The sequence below is a fragment of the Macrotis lagotis genome, chromosome X (assembly GCF_037893015.1).
Source record: "Macrotis lagotis isolate mMagLag1 chromosome X, bilby.v1.9.chrom.fasta, whole genome shotgun sequence".
In the NCBI taxonomy this organism is placed as follows: Eukaryota; Metazoa; Chordata; class Mammalia; order Peramelemorphia; family Peramelidae; genus Macrotis; species Macrotis lagotis.
In genome coordinates, this window is record NC_133666.1 from 636,299,533 (window position 1) to 636,319,871 (window position 20,339).

At 40.7% G+C, this 20,339-nt stretch overlaps 1 protein-coding gene across 12 annotated transcripts in view; it reads left to right on the plus strand.

Annotated features, from left to right (window-relative positions):
- The first annotated feature begins 351 nt into the window (after window positions 1-351).
- Window positions 352-20,339, plus strand: part of PIP5K1C (phosphatidylinositol-4-phosphate 5-kinase type 1 gamma) — a 129,388-nt gene continuing 109,400 nt past the window's right edge. For 4 of the 12 annotated variants that reach the window (XM_074204136.1, XM_074204137.1, XM_074204134.1 and 1 more), the window contains exon 1: window positions 356-565. In XM_074204136.1, coding sequence (XP_074060237.1) covers window positions 460-565 — 106 coding nt within the window. In that variant the 5' untranslated portion in view covers window positions 356-459. Of the gene's footprint in view, window positions 566-868; window positions 1,020-20,339 lie in introns of those variants that run through there. The other 8 variants (XR_012472011.1, XM_074204127.1, XM_074204133.1 and 5 more) reach the window with 7 other exon arrangements.

Consider the following 20,339-nt stretch of genomic DNA (forward strand, 5'->3'; position numbering starts at 1 on the left):
GGCCGCCCTGGACACATGCGGGCTGTCATGGGGCCTCTGGCATCACTGGGCTGAGGGCCGCTCCTGCCAACTCTGGAGTTTCTTTCCAGCCTACTGGACGGCCGGCGCCCCTGTGCCTGCGCTCCCCCCCGGCTCGCCCCAGGGGGCGCTCTCCCGCCCTCGACGTGGAGACGTCAGCCCGCCCCGCCCCGCTCCCAATCTCTCCCCCGGTTGGCCGGCAGCGAGGGCGCGTGACCAAGGCCGGCGCGGCCCCGCCCCCTCCCCGCTGCCTCTCTCCCTCCTCCCCTCCGCACCCCTCCCTCCCCCTCCCTCCTCTCCCTCCCGGCGCTTGTTGTTCCGCGGCGGCGGCGGCGGCGGCGGCGGCGAGGGCCGATCCCTTCCCTCCGCCCGGGAGCCGGCAGGGCCTGGCGGGGTTCCCCCCGCGCCGGCCCCCGCCTCGCCTCGGGCCCGTCGGCGGCGATGGAGCTGGAGGTGCGGGACGAGGCGGAGAGAGCCGAGGCGGGGGCCGTCCCTCCGGAGGCGGCGTGGGCCGTGGAGAGCGGGGCGGCGGCGCCCTCGGCGACAGGTAACGGCCCGCGGCTGCTCCCCGCCCCCTCCCCGGCCCGCGGGGCCCGCCCGCCGCCCCCTCGCGCCCCCTGCCCGCCGCTCCGCTGGAGCCGCCCTGGGGTCGGGGGGGGGCAGGGCCGAGAAGAGCCGGGGCCTCGGGCCTCGGGCCCCCGCCCGCGGGGCGGCGTGATGGAGCATCGCCCCGTGACTGCCCCTCCCCGGGGCCTCCCGGGCCATCCAGGGCCCAGGCAGATGGAGGCACGGCGGGCGGGCGGGCGGGCGGGCGGCTCGGGCTCCGGATCCTGCCCGCCGGGCGGCCAGATCACTGCCTCGGAACCGGCGTTCTGCTCCGTAAAACGGCGTTAAACAATACTTGCACTGCCCATCCCAGACCAGGCTGTGAGCAGCCCTCGGGGCCTCAGTTTCCCCGTCTGCAAAATGAGGGTGCTGGAGGAGGAGCGCTGAGCGGGCAGGTGGGGGACTTCTCTCCTGGTACTGCTTAAACTCCAGTCACTGCCCCCCACGTACCCCCTCATCTCCTCAGGCTCATCCTGGAGAGACTAGATCTTTCCTACCATGGTAGTGGGTGGTGGGTAAGCGGCATCCTGCCTTCTTCCCCCAGGGAAGGGCTTCTGAGCAGGACTCCCGCTTGATTCTTGATGAAAGGGCTCAGAACTGAAGCTTTAGAGTGGGAAAATTCTAGATATTCAGTGTGCTCCCAAAGCAACCTTTCCAGACTCTCAAAATAGGGACAGAACATCTTCTTTTCTCCGATAGTAATTTTACCAGTAGGGTGGGAATGTTAGGAAAATGCAGAGAGGGCTCAAAAGATGTAGGTATTCTCATTTCTTCCACAGTGTTTGCCCCCATTGAAACGTTTATTTACTTGGGAAATGAAGGAAATGTATGTGTTCCTCACTTCATCGTGAAGTGGAAGGAATACTGGAATTGAACTTGAGAGATGTGGATTTGAATCCAGGTTCCACTTTCTTGCTGAGCTTTACTTATTTGTGCTGTCTGTAACATAGAGTTGAGGCTTACCCAAAGGCGGTTTGCTTCATAAATCTCCCGGTGATAACGGAAATGTAAATTGTTATTGTCAATCTATTTAAGAAATAAGAGGCAGGCGAGAGGAGCCCCATGTGACTTTCCTTTCTCGCAGGTTTCATTGAGCAGTGTGAACACGAATGGGATTGCAAAGAACTAAGCAAGGCCCCTTCTTGTCCATCCTTCATCTTCCACCTGTATGTAATTCCCTCTGGCTAATCTTCACAAAGCCAAAAAAAGCAGGAGACTTGCCAGGACACGAGAAACGGGTTGTTAAAAAAACATTTTATTTTAGAAGTTCATTGGGCCCTCAGATTGAAAGACCGATAAGATTAAGTACAAGCCCTGACTGTTGGGAAGCGTGAAATTAGATAGGCCTGGACCCAAAGGTTACAAGAACTTGGTAAAATTGAGCTGAATGGACTGAGTCACTCACAGTTCAGGAGCCTTTTACTGTTTCCTGGATCTGACCTGGGAATAAGCCTTCCTTTAGAGATTCTGTCATGGTACCAGTGTGATTGGAGGATCATTCAAACTGGTGGATTTGGGGAGGGAGGGGGAATGATGTTTGGAGTTGTTGGTGGATTTAAAGGCTTTCATGATGAAAATTCCTAGGACCAAGGAGTTGATTGTGGTTTCTAGGATTACTTAAGGATTAGCACTGTGGTCAGTGGAGTTCTTTCTTCTTCCCTCTCACCCCTCCCAGTCCTCCCCCTCCCCACACACTTTTAATGGGCAGACTGATGACTTCAAAATTTTTTTTACACCTTAGAAAAAAGTCACTAGCTGGGATAGATCACTGACATCCCCCCTAACTTTTGCAAAATCTTTTGTCCAAAGAACCAGAGTCAGAAGGGGAATAGAAAATTATCCAGTTGACACCTCTCTCCATTTTTGGAGGCGAACAAACCCAGGCCCAAGTAAGGGGGAAGTGATTTATTTGCATAAGGTCACAGCAAATTTAGTAGCACTTATGACACTAGAATTCAGATCTCCTAAGTCACCAGACTTTCCATTTCACCAGAATGCCTTTTTAAAGATTATTTCATACATTCAAAAATTTCTTTCCTAAGCTCCCTGCTGGGACAGTGTGGTATGGTAGAAAGAACATTCAATTTATTGTCAGGAAAGCAGGGTATAAATCTCTTAGCCTTTGTGACCTTGGTCACATTTAAGTTTTCTAAGCTTTAATTTCCTCATTTATAAAATAGGTATAATAGTACTTAAATATATGACCTAACCTGGACTTTTTAAGTTTACCTTGTAAACTGTAATGTTACCTATATTGTAACTATAACTCAGAAGGCTTAAATTTGGGGAGAATGACATCTTTTGAAATTCCCTGAAGGACTGGTTTTCTTGTCCTCAGTTTCATTAGGATTAGAGGGTATCTAGGTCAAATACAAGCTCTCCAGCTCTCTTGTTTGGGAGGAGCCCAATCTGAGCTTTAGACCACCAGCAACTGTTTCTCAGTCACCTGCCTAACTAACTCATGCCAGGTCCTGACAGAGTCTGCTCAGTCCAAAGCGACTGATCCCTACTGGTCTTCCCCCTCCCTCCCATCTCCCCCACAGAAAACCAAGGAAAAATATGAAACAAAACCAGGAACTGGTCATGTGAACAAGCCTCCTGGAGCCTGTAGTCCCAATCCTTCAATGATTGGCAAACTCTCTGACCCCTGACCACTTGTCTTGGACTTCAGACTACCTTTGTATCTGCTCATACCTTGTAATGTTTTTCCTTCTTGTCTACTCTTGATCTCCTCTACGTCTCCTCTGTACATTAGTGCCCTCATTTGTAAAGTGGATAAATAAATGATCTCTAAGCCCTTTGTAGCCCTGATACTTAGTGATTCTATAAAATCTGTGCCTGCTTTGTTTTCAGAATGTCTACCCTATTAGTGACTTCTAGTCTTTACCCTATTATGCTATTACTTGGCTGAATTGAACTGCTTTATACCTTGCCCTTATTTGACCTATATCAGATCTAGTACTGACAGTTCCTCTTGGATCAATTTGTTGGAAAAAATGACTGCTTCCCCCCCCCCCCCCCAATCTTGTGCAGTTAGTTTCTAATCATTTTCTGAGTCAGGGACTCATTGAATAGGAAAGGTTTATACATGTGTTTACCAGCCTTTTTGTCAAAGTTAATACTAGGAAAATAATGGAGTTTCAGAGTAGAATGTTTGAATCATAGACTGTCAGAGCAGGAAGGATTGGTCCTTAGAAGTCATCTAGTCAAACTTCTTCATTTTACTAATATGGAACCTTAAACTCAAAGAAGGGTCACTTTTTCTTGCTCTCAAGATTATATAGTAACTTAATGGGAGAGTCAAAACTAAACTTAAGTTTCCTCTATATTAAACTGTTTGATTTCTTGCTTATATATTAACTAAGCTTTGGTTTTATTTTTAATAGCTTTTGGTAAGAAGTCTATAAAAATTTTCTATACTGTGTTCTGATTTGTGAGACTTTTCCCCCCATTTAACTTAAATTTAGGAATTACTGATCCTTTTTTAAGTAGCCTTTTTGAGGACAAATGGAAGAAGTTGACTTTGGTCTTGGGACTGCAGAATGGAAGCATGGGGACTGCTCAAACTGATCTTCCACTTGGGAAGCTTTGTTTAGGCTCTATCTGGAACAAGTCCTTACTACTTCAGTTCACTGTCATTATTATCCACCCTTCAAATCTCAGATATAGAACTATCTGTTTAGATGTGTTTCCCCAGATTCTGCCAAGCTAGAAGTCCATTCTTCAGCTGATCTTATATTACTCCATACACAGTATCATTAGATATAATGAAGTGGTGATTTGGACAGAGCCCTGGGCCTGGAGTGAGGAAGACCTATGTTCATATATGCTCTCAAACACTTAATGACTTTGGACAAATAACTTCTCTGCCTGCCTCATTTTCTCAGCTCTAAAATCGCAGTAATAATGAAACAAACCTGCCTCATTTGTAAGGGCTAAAGGAGGTAATATTTGCAAAGCACTTGGCAGACTGATTAATAAATACTTCTTCCCATCTTTTAATCAGTACTCATAACTGACACTAAATTTGACATTTTCAAGGGGTTTTGCACAATTTAAGTGTTTGCACCTCCGAATAATTCTTTAAGGTTTGTATCACAAGGATGGCATATTGGATAGAGTGCTGGCCTTGAAGTCAGGAAAACCTAGGGAATAGTCCCGCTTCTGACATGTAGCAAATCAAAGACCATTTTTGTACCCAAATTTCCTCATCTGGAGAACAAAATAATAATAGCACCTACCTCACAAAATGGTTTTGAGGATTAAATGAGATCAGTTATGCAAAATATTTGGCAAAATTTAAAAGTACTATCAAAATGTCAGCTATTATCAATCTCCTTTTATGGAAGAGGATGAGGATGAGGAAACTGAGGCTAATTAGAGATTAAATGACTTGCCCAGAGTTACACTGCTAGTGTCAGAGATGAGTTTAAATCCAGGTTTTTGTCTTTGTGTCCCCTTTGTCCAGGACAATATCTTGCACCTGGTTGGTACTTAAATATTTGTTGAATTTTGATATTTTATTTTGTACCACTTCTCTATGTGTTTTAGCCGTCTACTAAATTATAGGCAGGCACTGTACATAGTGACCACATCTTTAGTCCATCTTTGTTGACCACGAATAGATTTGTGCATGTGAACTGTTCTAGACCCCATGTAGGTCCAAGTAGAAACAATTTTATTATGCCGGTTTTTATATCTATACTTCTCTACATGGTGATGATAATCAAGGATTGACTTGTATTTAGCAATGGATTTTAAGTTTATTTTTATAGCTATAAGAAAATCTAGCAGTTATTTAAATTTAGCCTCTTCATTACAGAGGGGAAAATGAAGACCAAGGGAGACAGAGTGACTTGTCCAAGATCATCAAGTTCTGATAGGTAGCAGGGTAAAATCCTTCATTCTTTCCACAGCATTGTAGGCATACACTTACAGCATATGTTTATCTACAGATAATTGTAATATAGTGCAGAATATCATAGAAGTAAGTGCAGGGGCATCTAGGTGGCATAGTGGATAGAGCACTGGCCCTGGAGTCAGGAGGACACTTAATAATTGCCTAGCTGTGTGAGCTTGGGCAACTCACTTAATCCCATTGCCTTAAATAAATAAATAAGAAATAAATAAAATTTAAAAAGAATTAAGTGCAAAACAAGGTTTTGGGAAACGACAACTCACCTTCAGAAATCAGGAAAAAGCTTCATGGAGGGGATAACACCTGAATTTAGTTTAATTCAAATATTTATTAAATACTTAAGAGCAAGGTCAGTAGTGTTATGGATAAGAGAGGCCTCTTTAGAAGCAGGAAGACCTGGGTTCAAGTTCTACCTTGACATCTATAAGATATATGATTCTGGGCTGGTCATTTAATCTCTCCCTATCCCAGGCAGCTCAGTAAAATGAAAAACAAGTGCCTTTCCACATGTCAGAGAAAGTTACCTCATCATCTGAAGTTCCCTACTCTAATGAAATTAAATCCTTTCTCTCCCACCCTGCAGTGCACTGTGGTAGGTTCTGCAGATACAAACAGAAGAGCAAACATAAAGTAAATATACAGTTATCCCTTCCACATCAGAGGGGGTTAGTACAATCTGGAAAATAAACATAAAATTTTTTTTGGTTCCTTTGTACCAAAGAAGAAGTCTGATTTTTTTCTTTTTCTTTTATGACTGTTTACAATTCCTTATTAAACAAGGTTATACATATATATATATATATATATATATATATATATATATATATATATATATATTTTATGCATTTCTAAGTTTCTAAACCTTTTCAATGTCATCTGCTGGCCTTTTGTGTGTCTTTTTCTGTGGCTTCTGCAAAACTCGCCAAAATTTCCCACTTAATTTCATATATAAGCCAACTCAACTTATTGAAACTGTGATGGGGAAAGTTGCAAAGGGATAACTGAGAAGTCATTTCAGGGGAGTTAGAATGATTACAAAGGAGAACCATAAAAGGGTGCTTGTAGGAATCACTGAGTTATTCCTTGACAAAAACCAGGGGATAGAGAAATAGAGAGGAGGGAGGAGGAGGGAGGGAATTTCAGTCATGGGAAATCCCTTAGGAAAAGGCTTCAAGATAGAAGAGAAATATCTGAGATGGGGAATGTTGGGAGCACACCAGCTCAGCTGTGGAGAAGGAGATTTTGACTGGAAGATAAAATATGTGAAGGGGAAGTATCAAAGCTTGCAAGGAGAGGTTGAAGCCTGATTGGGGAAGCCTTTGAATGTCAGTCAGTCCATCAGTAAGAATTTAGTGCCAAAGTAAGTTTACATTTTATCCACTTTGCAATGGTGAACCATTCTAAGTTTTTAAGAAGTGACATGATCAGAGACTGTCAGGAGAATTACCTAGGTGGCCTTTGCAAGAGTGACTTTGGGCATATGAGAGTAAGAAGATGGGGAGACAAGTTAGGATGCTAGTAAAATAGCCCAGGCAAAAGGCAGAGGACCCAATGTCAGAACACACGCACACACACACATATGTACATATATGTATGTAAGAAATGAACACAAGTAGGAAACCAATTATAATTGCATGTTTGTTTGAGAATCTAGCATTGAATGTTTTTTTGGTATTTTTAAAGTAAATGGATCTGGTGCAAATTTTTTTGTGTAAACTCACAACTAAAAATAACTCAAAGATGGAGAAGCAGTTAGAGAATGTGAACCAAAACTATTAGTAGCCACAGGAAAAATTGCTCCAACTTATTTAGAAGAAAAAGGAACTCTAAGTCTTGACCTCACATCCAGCAAAATTCACAAGAAATGAAAACAATCATTGTTTAGGGACGGGGAGAAGGTTGTGGAAAGATAGAAAGGCTTTCCCCACTGTTGTTCTTTTTTTTTTAAGGTTTTTGCAAGGCAATGGGGTTAAGTGGCTTGCCCAAGGCCACACAGCTAGGTAATTGTGTTTGAGGTCAGATTTGAACTCAGGTACTCCTGACTCCAGGGCCGGTGCTCTATCCACTGCACTGTTGTTGTTCTGCAAATTGATCCAGTCATTTTGAAACAAGTTCAGAAGTATGCTTATAAAATAACTAAAATGTCCATAGTCTTGGACCCAGAGATCTCATAATAATGTGGTTAGTTGCCACATTGGTCATAAATTCATAAAGTACTTCTTGTAACAGTAAAGAAGGGGGGGGCAGGAGAGGAGGTAAAAGTGTGCTGACTGAAGAATGGCTAAATAAATTGTGATACATTAATATTCTACTGTAATAAACAAAATGTGAAGAATACTGAGAAGCATGAAAGATATTCTATGAACTGATACAGAATGAAGTAAGCAGACCAGGAAAGCAGTATACACAATGACTACAACAAACCAGTGGAGAGAAAACTCCAAAGCTGAGCATTGTGCAATTATAATAACCAAGCTTATCCCTGAAGAAGAAGGGAGAAAATACTCTCCTCTCCCTTCTTTGCAAGCTTGGGGTATCAAGCCTGTACCATATGTTGCACATACTATCACAATGAGTCATATATTGGTTAGTTTTGCAGAAGTACTTCCCCATCCCCCCAGTCTCTGTTTCTTGGCCCTCTCCATTGGAGAGAAAGGAGGGATATAGTTGTATTAGAGAGTCATATAAAAACAAACGATAACATGACTTTTTTTAAGGATTCAGGATCTGAATTGGTATGACTGTATAGATAGATAGATAGATAAACATAGATAAACATAGATATATCTAATTGATAACTCTGTGATAGGTCTTGGAAAAAATGGCTTTCCTGAGGTTGTTCAAGTTAGTGTTTGCACAGCCCATGGCCCTTTCTGCTATATGATTAAATCTTAGAAAATGTGGGCTGCTCTTGATTGTGGTGGTTACCTTAATCAGCAATACCTCATGACTAGCTCTTTAAGTACTTTTGATCCAAAAATCTTAGAGCTGGATAATAATGATGATGACTGTAGGTTTGCACAGTAAACCATTTGACCCTCACAATAGTCCTGTGAAGTAGTTCATATCAGACTTTCTGCTGTTCAGAAAACTGACTCAGAAAAATATTAAGTGACTAGTCCACTGTCATATAGATATGTAGTAATTCAACCAAGTCTTGAATCCTGATCTAGTAATTCCAAACAGTATTTTTCCCCTGCACTTTTTCTGGGTTTAGTGTTCCAGATGATAAAGGAAACACTTGTTTTTTCCACATCTCACTCATAAGTAGGGAGTTTGGGTTCATTCATTAATCTCCTATATACAAAGATCATTGTGTTAGGCACTGGAGGAACTGGAAAGTTTAAATAAGATATGGTCCCTACTCATATGAACCTAACAGTCTAACAGGGGAGTCAGAGTTAGACACAAATAACTTTAATATATGATATTGTATGATAAGTTCACTAGAGAATTGTGAAACAAGTATTACAAGGTCCAGAGGGAGCTCTTATGTCAGAGTCTTGTCATTTGATGCCATAAGAAAGAAGTTTTTGGGTTTTTTTTTTTTTTTACAGTTTAAAAATCCTAGACCAGGGTTCTTGTCCCAGCCATGCCAAAAACTTATGTGACTGTGGCCCAATCATTTTATACTTCCATCTCTGTTTCTCCCAGAGACAGTGTGATGTTATGGAATGAGTACAGTATGGTGAGTTAATAGACCTGGGTCCATGTCCTGGAGTTAATAGACCTGGCTCCTTCTATCCATCTCATTTTCTTGCACCTTCTTCCCTTCCACAGACTCTGGTCAGTGATAATGACTCTAGTCACTGCGATTCAGTGTCACTGGTTCCTTCCATAAGGCATTTCATCTCCCAACTCTGAGGTTTTCATTAATGGTCTTCTGTGCCTAGAACTCTCTCCTTCCTTCTACCCACCTTGTTGACTTCCCTCCCTTCCTTCAAGTCCTCCCTTCCTCAGGAAGCCTACCTTATCTTAGGGCCTTCCCTTTTGAGACTACCCATTTCTTATCCTCAGAGGGCTGTTTAGTTGGCAGATCCCCAGGTGCCAGTCAGTGCAGCAGATGAAGACCAGTCAAGCCATGAATAAGCCTTTTCCCCAGGTATTTGCCTGGAGAACATGGCTAGGTCATCACACTGTATCATCCTACTTTCTTTTAGCCACAGTGGTGTTATCCTGAGTTGGTCAGTCATTTTAATAACAATTTGATAGCACTTTAAGGAAGTGTTTCTTAATTTACAAAAAAACTTTATGAAAAGATGCAACTTGTTTTCCCTCAGGTCTATCAGAACACATTATCTGACTCTTTTCTCTACACTTCTCAAATTCTATCTTGTGCCACCTTTATTTCTGTCTGTCTATGTCTTACCTTCCCATTAGATTTTAAACTACTTGAGGAGCTGTTTCTTTGGGTTCCTAGGCTTGAATGCAGGGTCATCCAGTTACTAAGTACTTTTTTTTTTTTTTGCCAAGGGGGTTGGGGAGTTCTGTACAACTGAAATTGTGATTTCTGTGATACAGAAAACCCCACCACCAATGCAGATTGTTAATTGATTCCCTGAAACTTATAGTCTTTGTTGCCTGGGGCACTAAGAAATGTTTGCCCAAAGTCTAACAGCTTATACCTGTCATAAAAAGAACTTGAATCCAAATTTTCTTGACTTGGAGGCTGACTCTGTCCACCACTTCTAAGCATATGCTTCAGAAAAGTTAGAGAGGTAAAGTTTTGTTTTACCAGAGCCACTCAGCCAGTAAGTAATAGATTTAGGGCTCAACCCCAAGCTTTTTGACTCTAAATCTAGAGTACATTCTTTCTCCCTTCTATAAATCTAGTGTTCTTTGCATTTTACTCTACTGCCTCTACCTGATAGGCGCTTATTAATGTTTGACATTATACATACTGTACTTGACATAGGAAATAGAAAGATGAGTAAGATATGATCTCTACTCTTCAGGAATGCATAGTATAGGAAATAAGACATGTGCACAGAGAAATAAGCTCTACAAATAATCGTTTGTGTTTTAAGGATAGTACATAACATAACAAAATTATGTTAGAGATAACTTCCTTTTGGTAGGATCAGAGAAGGCTTCTTAAAAGAGGCATCATTTGACTTGGTTTTGATGAAGATATAGAATGTCTGCAGGAGAAAATCATTCTAGCTTTAGAGCAAAGCATTAGAGATGTTCTGGGGAGCAACAATTAGTCTTATTTGGCTTGAGCATATATAACTTTGAGAAAGGCTGAGAGAATAGACTGAAAGATAGGGAGGTATAAGGCCCTTGAATGCCAGGATAAGAAGTTGATATTTTATTTGCTAAGGAAGGAGCTGGCTTTTGAGCAAGGGAATGATGTATATGAAAATAAAATCTGTGCATACTTGTCTCTTCCTGAAGTTTAGAAGAAATGTGTCTATGTTGAACAAATATAATTTCCTGGAACACAGCCATTATGGTTAAAAGTACACTATTATTCTTCTCTCCCCCACCAGTATTTTAATAATATAAAATCAGTATCTCTGCTTAAGGCAGAGAATCTAGACCCTTGACTTGAAAGGGGGGCTAACAGACCCTGATTACAATGAACTTCTCACCACTGTGATTGCTATGATGATGAGTGAGAACAATGAGGTTTCTGGGAACACTCCAGGGCTACAGTTTCTGGGATCTCCTCCATTTTAGAAAAAAATGTATCTTCATGGCCAATCAAACCAGAACAGCACAACCATCGACCTTCTCTAGAAGAGCAGTGTAAAATAATAGAAAAGCCAAGAAGGGAGATTCACTTACTCATCTGGAAAAAGAAATCCTGGTTCAGATAGGGGTATTTGCTCAAGTTGTTAGGAGCTTCCAAATGGCTGCCAGGGCTGGCTCACCCACCTCTACCCTGTAGAGGATTGTTCCTGATGCCTATTGATGCTGCCACTGCAGGCCTCTTTACAGGTGTGTGTGTCTGGCGGGGCGGGGCAGGGGGGGGGGGAGATAGCAGAAAAAAATCATTATGGTCTGAAGAAGGGCAGCTTAGGAGGAGAAACAGTAGGAAAAGGGGAGGGTGGTTTTCCTTTTTCTGCTAGACATTTCAGTCAAGATAAATGATGGCTGCAGTCTTTGCAGGGGCAAAATAGTTTGAGAGACATCAGCACCAGTGAAGGACACACAGAATCTCACTGGAGTTGTGTGAATTACAGAACAGTTTCACTTTGTCTGTAGAAGATTCATATGGTCTTCCTTAACTCGGTGCATATAGAAATGACCATTCAACAAACACTGAAGAATCTACTATGTGCTGGGCATCGGTGTTACAAAACCCATTCTTTCCCTCAGGAAGCATAGTTGGTGAAACTTATTGATGAGGCCAGGACCTCAGATAAAGCCCCACTAGGAATGAGTTAACTTTTTCCTTTTTTTGGTGTTTTTTTTAGGTGTTTGCAAGGCAAATGGGGTTAAGTGACTTGCCCAAGGCCACACAGCTAGGTAATTATTAAGTGTCTGAGGCCGGATTTGAACCCAGGTACTCCTGACTCCAAGGCCAATGCTCTATCCACTGCGCCACCTAGCCGCCCCTAATGAGTTAACTTTTGACAGCGTTCTGGTAAGCATTTTCAGGCTAGCCTTTTACCATTTTATATGTGTATAGTATATACGTATATGTACGTACACACACACACACACACACACACACACACACACAGAGAGAGAGAGAGAGAGAGAGAGAGAGAATGAGAGTCCTCATTTGTGGGAAAGATCTAGGTCTCTTTAGGAGTCTAGTTCCATGTGCTTCTAGTTCCTTCAAGGAACTCATGATCTGATTTCATTTTTCTTTCCAAGAGTTTGTGCCTAATACAGTACTGAGTGTGGACATTGTGGATATAGCATACATTTTTGCATTGAATTGATACAGCAAACCGGATGTAACTCTCCACCAAATTAAAATTATGATGTCTCTTCTCCAAAGAAAGAGTGGAAAATATGTATCTGCCTCCATAAAATGAGAGGCGGTGGGGCGGCTAGGTGGCACAGTGGATAGAGCACTGGCTCTGGAGTCAGGAGTACCTGGGTTCAAATCCGGCCTCAGACACTTAATAATTACCTAGCTGTGTGGCCTTGGGCAAGCCACTTAACCCCATTTGCCTTGCAAGAAAAAAAAATCTTAAAAAAAAAGGTGGAATGGACTCTGCCTTAGAAGGGTAATGAGTTTACTGTCCCTGGGTGACTGCTTCTCAGGGATACTGTATAAATATCTTTTGTATAAAAGATATTCCTTCACCAGTCTGGATTGAAGTAGAAGACTTATGATTCTGTTCCCCTAGTCCTGACCAATGGAGCTCATAGTCAACAATAATTGTTACCTCCTTGGCCTGTGCCCATCTCCCAAGGAATGACCAGAAAGGTCAGTTGAAGATGCTGATGAAAACACAACTGAACAAATGCAAAGCAATTAAATGATGCTTGCCATTTCAGAATCTAGTTTTAAGACTTCTGAAATTAAAAATACATCTGGGAAGAAAATTGGGCCAAGAAACTTAGCACATTGGTCTTAAAACAGCTTGTGATCTTCAGAGAGGGACTTGTAGTGCTGAATGTTCCTGCAGCTACTATAAGAGCCTCTAGCTCAGTGTGTCTGGAAGACTTTTAGTTCAAGAGTTGCATTGTCATCATACAAATGCTAGCTGGATGGATTTGATTTGAAATGGGTTCCAAGGTCAAGAGTGATAGATGTTCTTGCCCACAAGTGACTCAACAGTCTGGGCAGAGGAAACAAAATATACATACCATTTGTTAAGCACCTGCATTAAGCTAGGAATTGAAAACAATGTAAGAACAGAGGTAAGATATATAGTTAAAATATTTTAGTATTGAAAGAGGTCATCAATACAGCCCCTTCACCTGATAAATAGTTGAAAACCTAGGTTCAAGTATGACCTCTGAAACTTGATAGCTCAGTCATAAAAAATAACTCATATTTGCATGGTGCCATGTGGCTTATAAAAACTACTTCCTTACAGCAACCCAGTAAGGAAGATAGTTCCAAGTCTGATCCAATTTTATTAATGAAGGAAACTGTAGCTTAGAGAGAAAATGACAAAACCAGGGCTCCAACTCTACCCTCTCCAAGTTCAGTATCTTTTTCATTACATCATACGGTTTCCTTGTCTCTAAATCTTGATTTCCTTATCTGTCAAATACAGTTAACTTATATTTTCCACCTCACAAGAATTTTGTGAAGTAAATATATATAAAGTATAAAGGCCACAGAAATAATAATGATAGTGAACATTTATGTATCACTATGTACCAGGCACTATGCTGATAAATACTTTGGTATTTCACTTAATCCTCACAAAAAACCTAGGAGGAAGGTACTATTGTTATTCTTACTTTTCAGTTGAGGCAGATAGAGGTTAAGTGATTTGACCAGGGTTACAAGAAAAATACTCTAACTCACTATTGATTAGAGGAAAAAACAAGTCTTATCCACTGAGTCAACTAGACTCCCAAATATGAAGCAGTAGTGATTTATCATCATCACTTCCATTATCATCCCTTATCCACTTGAAGAATTCCAGTGACAGGGAACTAAGCACTTACTAAGGTTATCTGTGCCACTGCTGGACAAGTTGTCTGGGATACAACAACAAGTGAACATGTCATGGATATACCTATAGATATAAATAATAGGGCTGATACCCTAATGTGCATGAGTATGAGAAAATAGTAGTTCAAAGGAGGTAGACACCTTTTTTGATATTTTAAGCCTTCCATTTTCTGTTTCCTCTTCTCCTGTTTTGATCTAAGTTCATCTTATCTCTTTATTTGGATTAAATGTTAATTGATGACTTATTTACATCAGTTATTTCTGGAAATAATACTCACCCTCCCTCAGAATGCATGCATGCATGCATAAGGAATTGAGGAAAGTATGTTTTTTCATTTTGGGGGGCTCATATTACAATTTTACAAAACTTGCCTTCATTGACATACCCTTTTTCTTTACATTTTTGGAGTCTTCTATATTTTCCTGGTTCTATTTCACTGTGCATCAGTTCATACAAGGATACAAGCCTTCCTGTTTTCCTCTGAAGTTTCTTAAATTTACTATGGTATAATCATCCTTTACATCTAACATAATTTGTGCAGCATTCCCTGATCTATGGGTACTTACTGATTTCTGATTTTTGCTATCACAAACAATTTTTCTGTGAATATTTTGATTTATGCATTTGGGATCTTTTCTTTGATTTCTTTAGGCTCCAAATTGCTATCTCTATGTTAAAGACTATTCAGCGATTTTCCTTTTGTTGTACTCACTTTCCAGAATGGTTGAACCAATTCATATCTCCCTCAAGAATGATAAGGTATCTTCTCTTTCTATGATCCCTCCAACATGAAATTAATTCCATTTCTGACCTTTTACCATCTCATACTCCCCTTTTCACACATCTTCAGTGGCTCCCATTGTCTATATTTCGTGGTAAGGAGAGTTTTCTGTGAGCTGGGGTACTAAGGGAAGACTTTCTAGAAAGAATATAAAACTAGGGCACAGGAATTTTGGGATATTTATAGGTGAAGAGGATAAAGGCAAACAGGGAAACATAATGAGAAAAGACTCAGAGCCAGGAAAATTGAGACCTAGAGTGATTATCCAAGAGTAGTCTGTATTCTGGATAGTCCACTTCCACCTTCCACTATTGCTACCACTCACTTTTAACCACCTCCCTCCTCATATATTCCTTCCCATTCTCCATGTTCTTCTTATTCTTCCCACCTGCCCATTCATTGACTGAGGTCTATTAGGCACCAGGAATATTGAGAAATAGAAATCCTACACACAAAGGATTTAATCTAGTGGGGATATAAAACATAGACCTAAAATATTGTAGGAAGTAGTATGGACTGATTATCCAGTGAGTATTTTAGGAAATGAATGGCTTAATAGTTAAGGGATTGCTGAGTTAAGTAATTACTATAGATTAATGGTGAAAATACAGGACTAGGTTGTCACAAGCCTGCAAGCTGTCCTTTACAAATAGCACTGCTATGATGCTCTCAGCAGTTTTCACTATTAAAGGAAGCATTTCCAGAAATGGTGGTTAAGGATGGGTGGGGGAGGAGGGGATATTTGGTTAAGAATATTCTTCCTGATCACAATGTCTCATGCTCCTTCAAATCTTTGTGAAAAGGTCCTAATCCCATCATCAGGCATGGATTCCTGCCGTTAGGCAGGTGTGGTTTCCCAATTTATGTAGGCCTGCTCATCAGGATTTGAGTCAGCATGTGGGCAGATGAGCAGAGGGAAGAGCCAGAAAATTCACAATGTTCCTTTTACACATTATTACTTTGATTCAGCTTGGATGAGTTTGTGGGAATACCCCATTTGCTATCAAAGTTCATTTTTTGTTTTTTGAAATGTCCCAAGTCTCAGAGTTTCATTGATACCTAGAATTTAAGTTTTAAGGAACCCCAGAGGTCATCTAGCCCAACCTCTACCAGAATCCTAAACTCTCTTTGAAACATTATTAACATGTGATTATACAACCTTTGCCTTGAATGCCTCTATCAATGGGAAGATTATTCCTTCTGGAGACAGAACATTCTAGGGTTTCATAAGCAGTAGTTAGAAAGTTCTTATTCTATTGGGAGTGTCTTTTGGCTGCCTCAATTTCCATGGCAGTGCTCTATCCTGCATCTACTTATAAACAAGTGAGACTTAATCTCTCCACCTCAGTTGCTTTTCCTGGATCATCATTCATTTTCTATGTCACTCACTTGTCTGATTTTGAGTGATTTGTCTCTCTAGACCTCAATTCTTTTGCTCTTTAAGAGAAGATTCAGTGTCTTCTGAGGTTTCTTCTAGTTATATATTCGTTGTCATAATGATCTTTCCATAAGCATTAGAAATTTCAATTTAATCCAGTAAAATATACTAAGACCTTGCCATGTGGTAATACTATGGAATTTGGGAGGTTTGCAAGGAAGAAAAATTATATGTTTATTATAGATTATTATAGACTAATAGGAGATATGACATGTATATAAGTAAGCATGATACAAGGTATAATTGGATAAAGAGATTTAAACAGGATTTATAAGAAAGTTTAAGGAGAATAAATCACTTTCACTTGGGGGGATGTCAAAGAATTCTTTGAAATTATTGATTCCTGAATAAGCTTTTGGAAAAAGAGAAATTTCACAGGGTAGCAGACAAATTAGGCTGAGCTAAATAACAGAGGGCTACAATATTGGGAAAGAGCTAGTAAGTACTCTAGTTTAGCTAAAAATAGAGAGTGCCTGAAGGGGAATCAGATTAAGCTGAAAGGATAAGTTGGGACCAAATCAGAGAACATTGAATGCCAGCTTAAGGAATTTGCATTTTTGTCTATAAAAGATGCAACCAGGAATTAAGCCTGGCCAATTTAACAAGGTTAAATAGTAAGCATTTGTTTGGTACTTTGCTTAGTTCTTCCTTTGGAAGATATAAACATATCCATGATTTATGGCATTTCTTTGATAGGTCATAGAAAATGTGAAGTCCATGCATCTCAGTAGCCCCTCTTTCCAGTTCTACCATCAAATAATGACAACTGTAGAGAAGCAATAGAGGATCCTTTTAACCTCTTGTTCTCAGGAGAGGAACAAAGTAATGGTGGCAGCTGGACAGAGAAGGTAGGAAGTTTCCAGAAAGAGAACCAGGTGAACCTGGGAAGAAATAGTTGGGTAAATTAAAAAAAAAATTTTAAAAATTCTGAAGTTCTCAGAGAAAACTATGAGTGGAAGCATGTTTTTATAAAATCTCACCTTCTTGTTTGAACTTAGTCAATGTAATAATCTCAGAAATTTGTGGTTCTGGGCCATAGGCTACAATATTCTAAAGGTACTCAGGAACCTCTGATTTTGAGCAGGGATATGGCCTGGTCAGATCAATGCATCAAGAAAATTAATTTGGAGAGGTTCAAGATAGAGAAGAATCTATTTAACATTACAGTGTCCCAGTTGCTAACATTTGTGCAACTCAAAATGGGAATTTTTTTTTTTTACAAACAATCAATGCCATTAGAATTAGAAAGATAAAATAAAATGGGAAAGATTTCTCCTATAAAGACCTAATATCCAAGATATATAGGAGTTGATGCAAATATGTAAGAAGAGTTTCCCCACTACTACCATCACTATCCCAATAGATAAATGGTCAAAGGATCTGAGCAAGCAGATCATTAAAAATGCAAGCTGTTAGGGGGCAGCTAGGTGGTGCAGTGGATAGAGCACCAGTCCTGGAGTCAGGAGCACCTGAGTTCAAATGCCCCCTCAGACACTTAGTAATTACCTAGCTGTGTGACCTTGGGCAAGTCACTTAACCCTATTGCCTTGCCAAAAAAAAATACATTCCCCCAAACTCAATTTTGAACACATGATCAAAATCAGTAAAGAGAAATGCAAATAAAAAGAACTCTGAGGTCTATATTATACCCATCAGATTAGCAAAAATGTCTAAAGAGGAAAATCACAAATCCTAGAAGGAAACTGCATGCATGTGGTGGAGAGCCTATATAAATTGATCTAATCCTTTAGAAAATAAGGTAAAATGATGCCTAATAGAAATCACTAAATGCAGCATGTCCTTTGACCAAGTGATCTCACTTTTGAACCAAGTATGTCATCCAAAGAGAACAAAGTCAGAGGGAAAAGAATGATCAGGACATAAATATTATGAAATATAAAGATTGGAAGCAAAGTAGGTACCCATCAATGGGAGTGATAACTGAACCAAATTATGATATATGAATGTAATGGAAGACTATATACTAAGTGATAAAAGGGAAAGATTCAGATAAACCTGGCATAAGACTTGTCTGAACTGATGCAAAGTGAAATGGTGGCTTACAACACTGAAAAGAAAGATTATTTTAAAGATTTAACTTGGGGGTGACTAGGTGGTACAGTGGATAGAGCACCAGCCCTGGAGTTCAGTACCTGAGTTCAAATTCGACCTCACACACTTCATAATTACCTAGCTGTGTGACCTTGGGCAAGTCACTTAACCCCATTTGCCTTGCAAAAGCCTTTAAAAAAAAAGACTTAAGTGGGATCAACGTAGTTGCTAAACCACACTCTAGAACTGAGGTGTCAAACTCATGACCAACACAATTCCCATGTATAGCCTTAACCAGTTTAAAATGTAATCAGAAGGGGCAACTAGGTGGTCCAGTGGATAGAGCACTGGCCCTGGAGTCAGGAGTACCTGAGTTCAAATCCGGCCTCAGGCATTTAATAATTACCTAGCTGTGTGGCCTTGGGCAAGCCACTTAACCCCATTGCCTTGCAAAAACCTAAAAAATTTAATTAGAAAACATTTAACAAAATTTTAAAAAATATAATACAAGGTAATGTTAATTTGTGGTTTTCTTTTTTTCTTTTTTAACATTTAAATTTTTATTTATTCTTATTTTATACAAATAATTTTTTATACATTACTAAAATATTCTTGTTTAAGAGTAAACATAATACCCCCTCCCCCCAAAAAATATAAACCCACATGAGCAATAAAGGGGAGAGAAAAAATTTAAAATTAAAATTAATAATAATAATAATAATAGTAGGCATGACCAGGTGGCGCAGTAGATGAAGCACCAGCCCTGGAGCCAGGAGCACCCAAGCCCAAATCCGGCCCCAGACACCCAACGGTCACCCAGCTGTGTGACCTTGTGCAAGCCACCCCAACCCCATTGCCCTGCAAAAACCAAAAAAAAAAGACCCAAAATAAAATAAAATAATAATAATAATAGGGGTGGCCAGGTGACAGACAGAGCACTGGCCCTTTAGCCAGGAGCACCTGGGTCCAAATCCGGCCTCAGACATCCAACGATCACCCAGCTATGCGGCCCCAGGCAGGCCATCCAGCCCCATTTGCCCTGCAACCCCCCCAAAAAAATAATAATAATAAATGTGCTGTAGTCTGTGTTCCAACACCACCAGCTCTGTCACAGGTGAATCACATTCTTTATGATAATTCCATTACAAAAGTTACTTCTATATTTTTCGATCATTGCCATTGCTGATCGCAACTCCCTCCATTCGTACTTCTCTACTACCATGTACTATATTTTCTCTCTCCTCTCACTCTGTCTCTGCTGTAGGGTAGCTAAGTGGTGCAGCAGACACATCCCTGGCCCTGGGACCAAGAGGCCCTGAGCCCACATACCACCCCTTAACACCCAGCATCCAGCCAGCCCTATGATCCCGAAAAGGCCATCCAATCCAAGCCCTTTGCAAGAAGTGAAAAAGAAAATGTGTTATATCTGACCACTCTACCCCCATGGTCCATCACACACATCCTTCCCTTCCCCCATCCCCCTTCTCTCCTTCTTACTCCAGATGTCTATACCCCATTGAGTATATATGCTGTTTCCTCTCCTAGCCACCTCTGATGAGAGCAAAGATTCCCACATCCTAGAAAAGGACGTTCAGTTTTGCTGGGTAGTTCATTCTCGGTTGCATTCTAAGCTTTTTGCCTTCCAGAATATTATATTCCAAGCCCTACAAGCTTTTAATGTAGTTGCTGCTAAGTCCTGTGTGATCCTGACTGTAGTTCCATGATATTTGAATTGTGTCTTTCTGTCTGCTTGTAATATTTTCTCTTTGACTTGGGAGTTCTGGAACTTGACTATAATATTCCTGGGGGTTGGTTTTTTTTGGATCTCTTTCTTGGGGAGATCGGTGGATTCTCTCCATTTCTATTTTGCCCTCTGCTTCTAGGATATCAGGGCAATTTTCCTGTAGTAATTCTTTGAAAATGATGTCA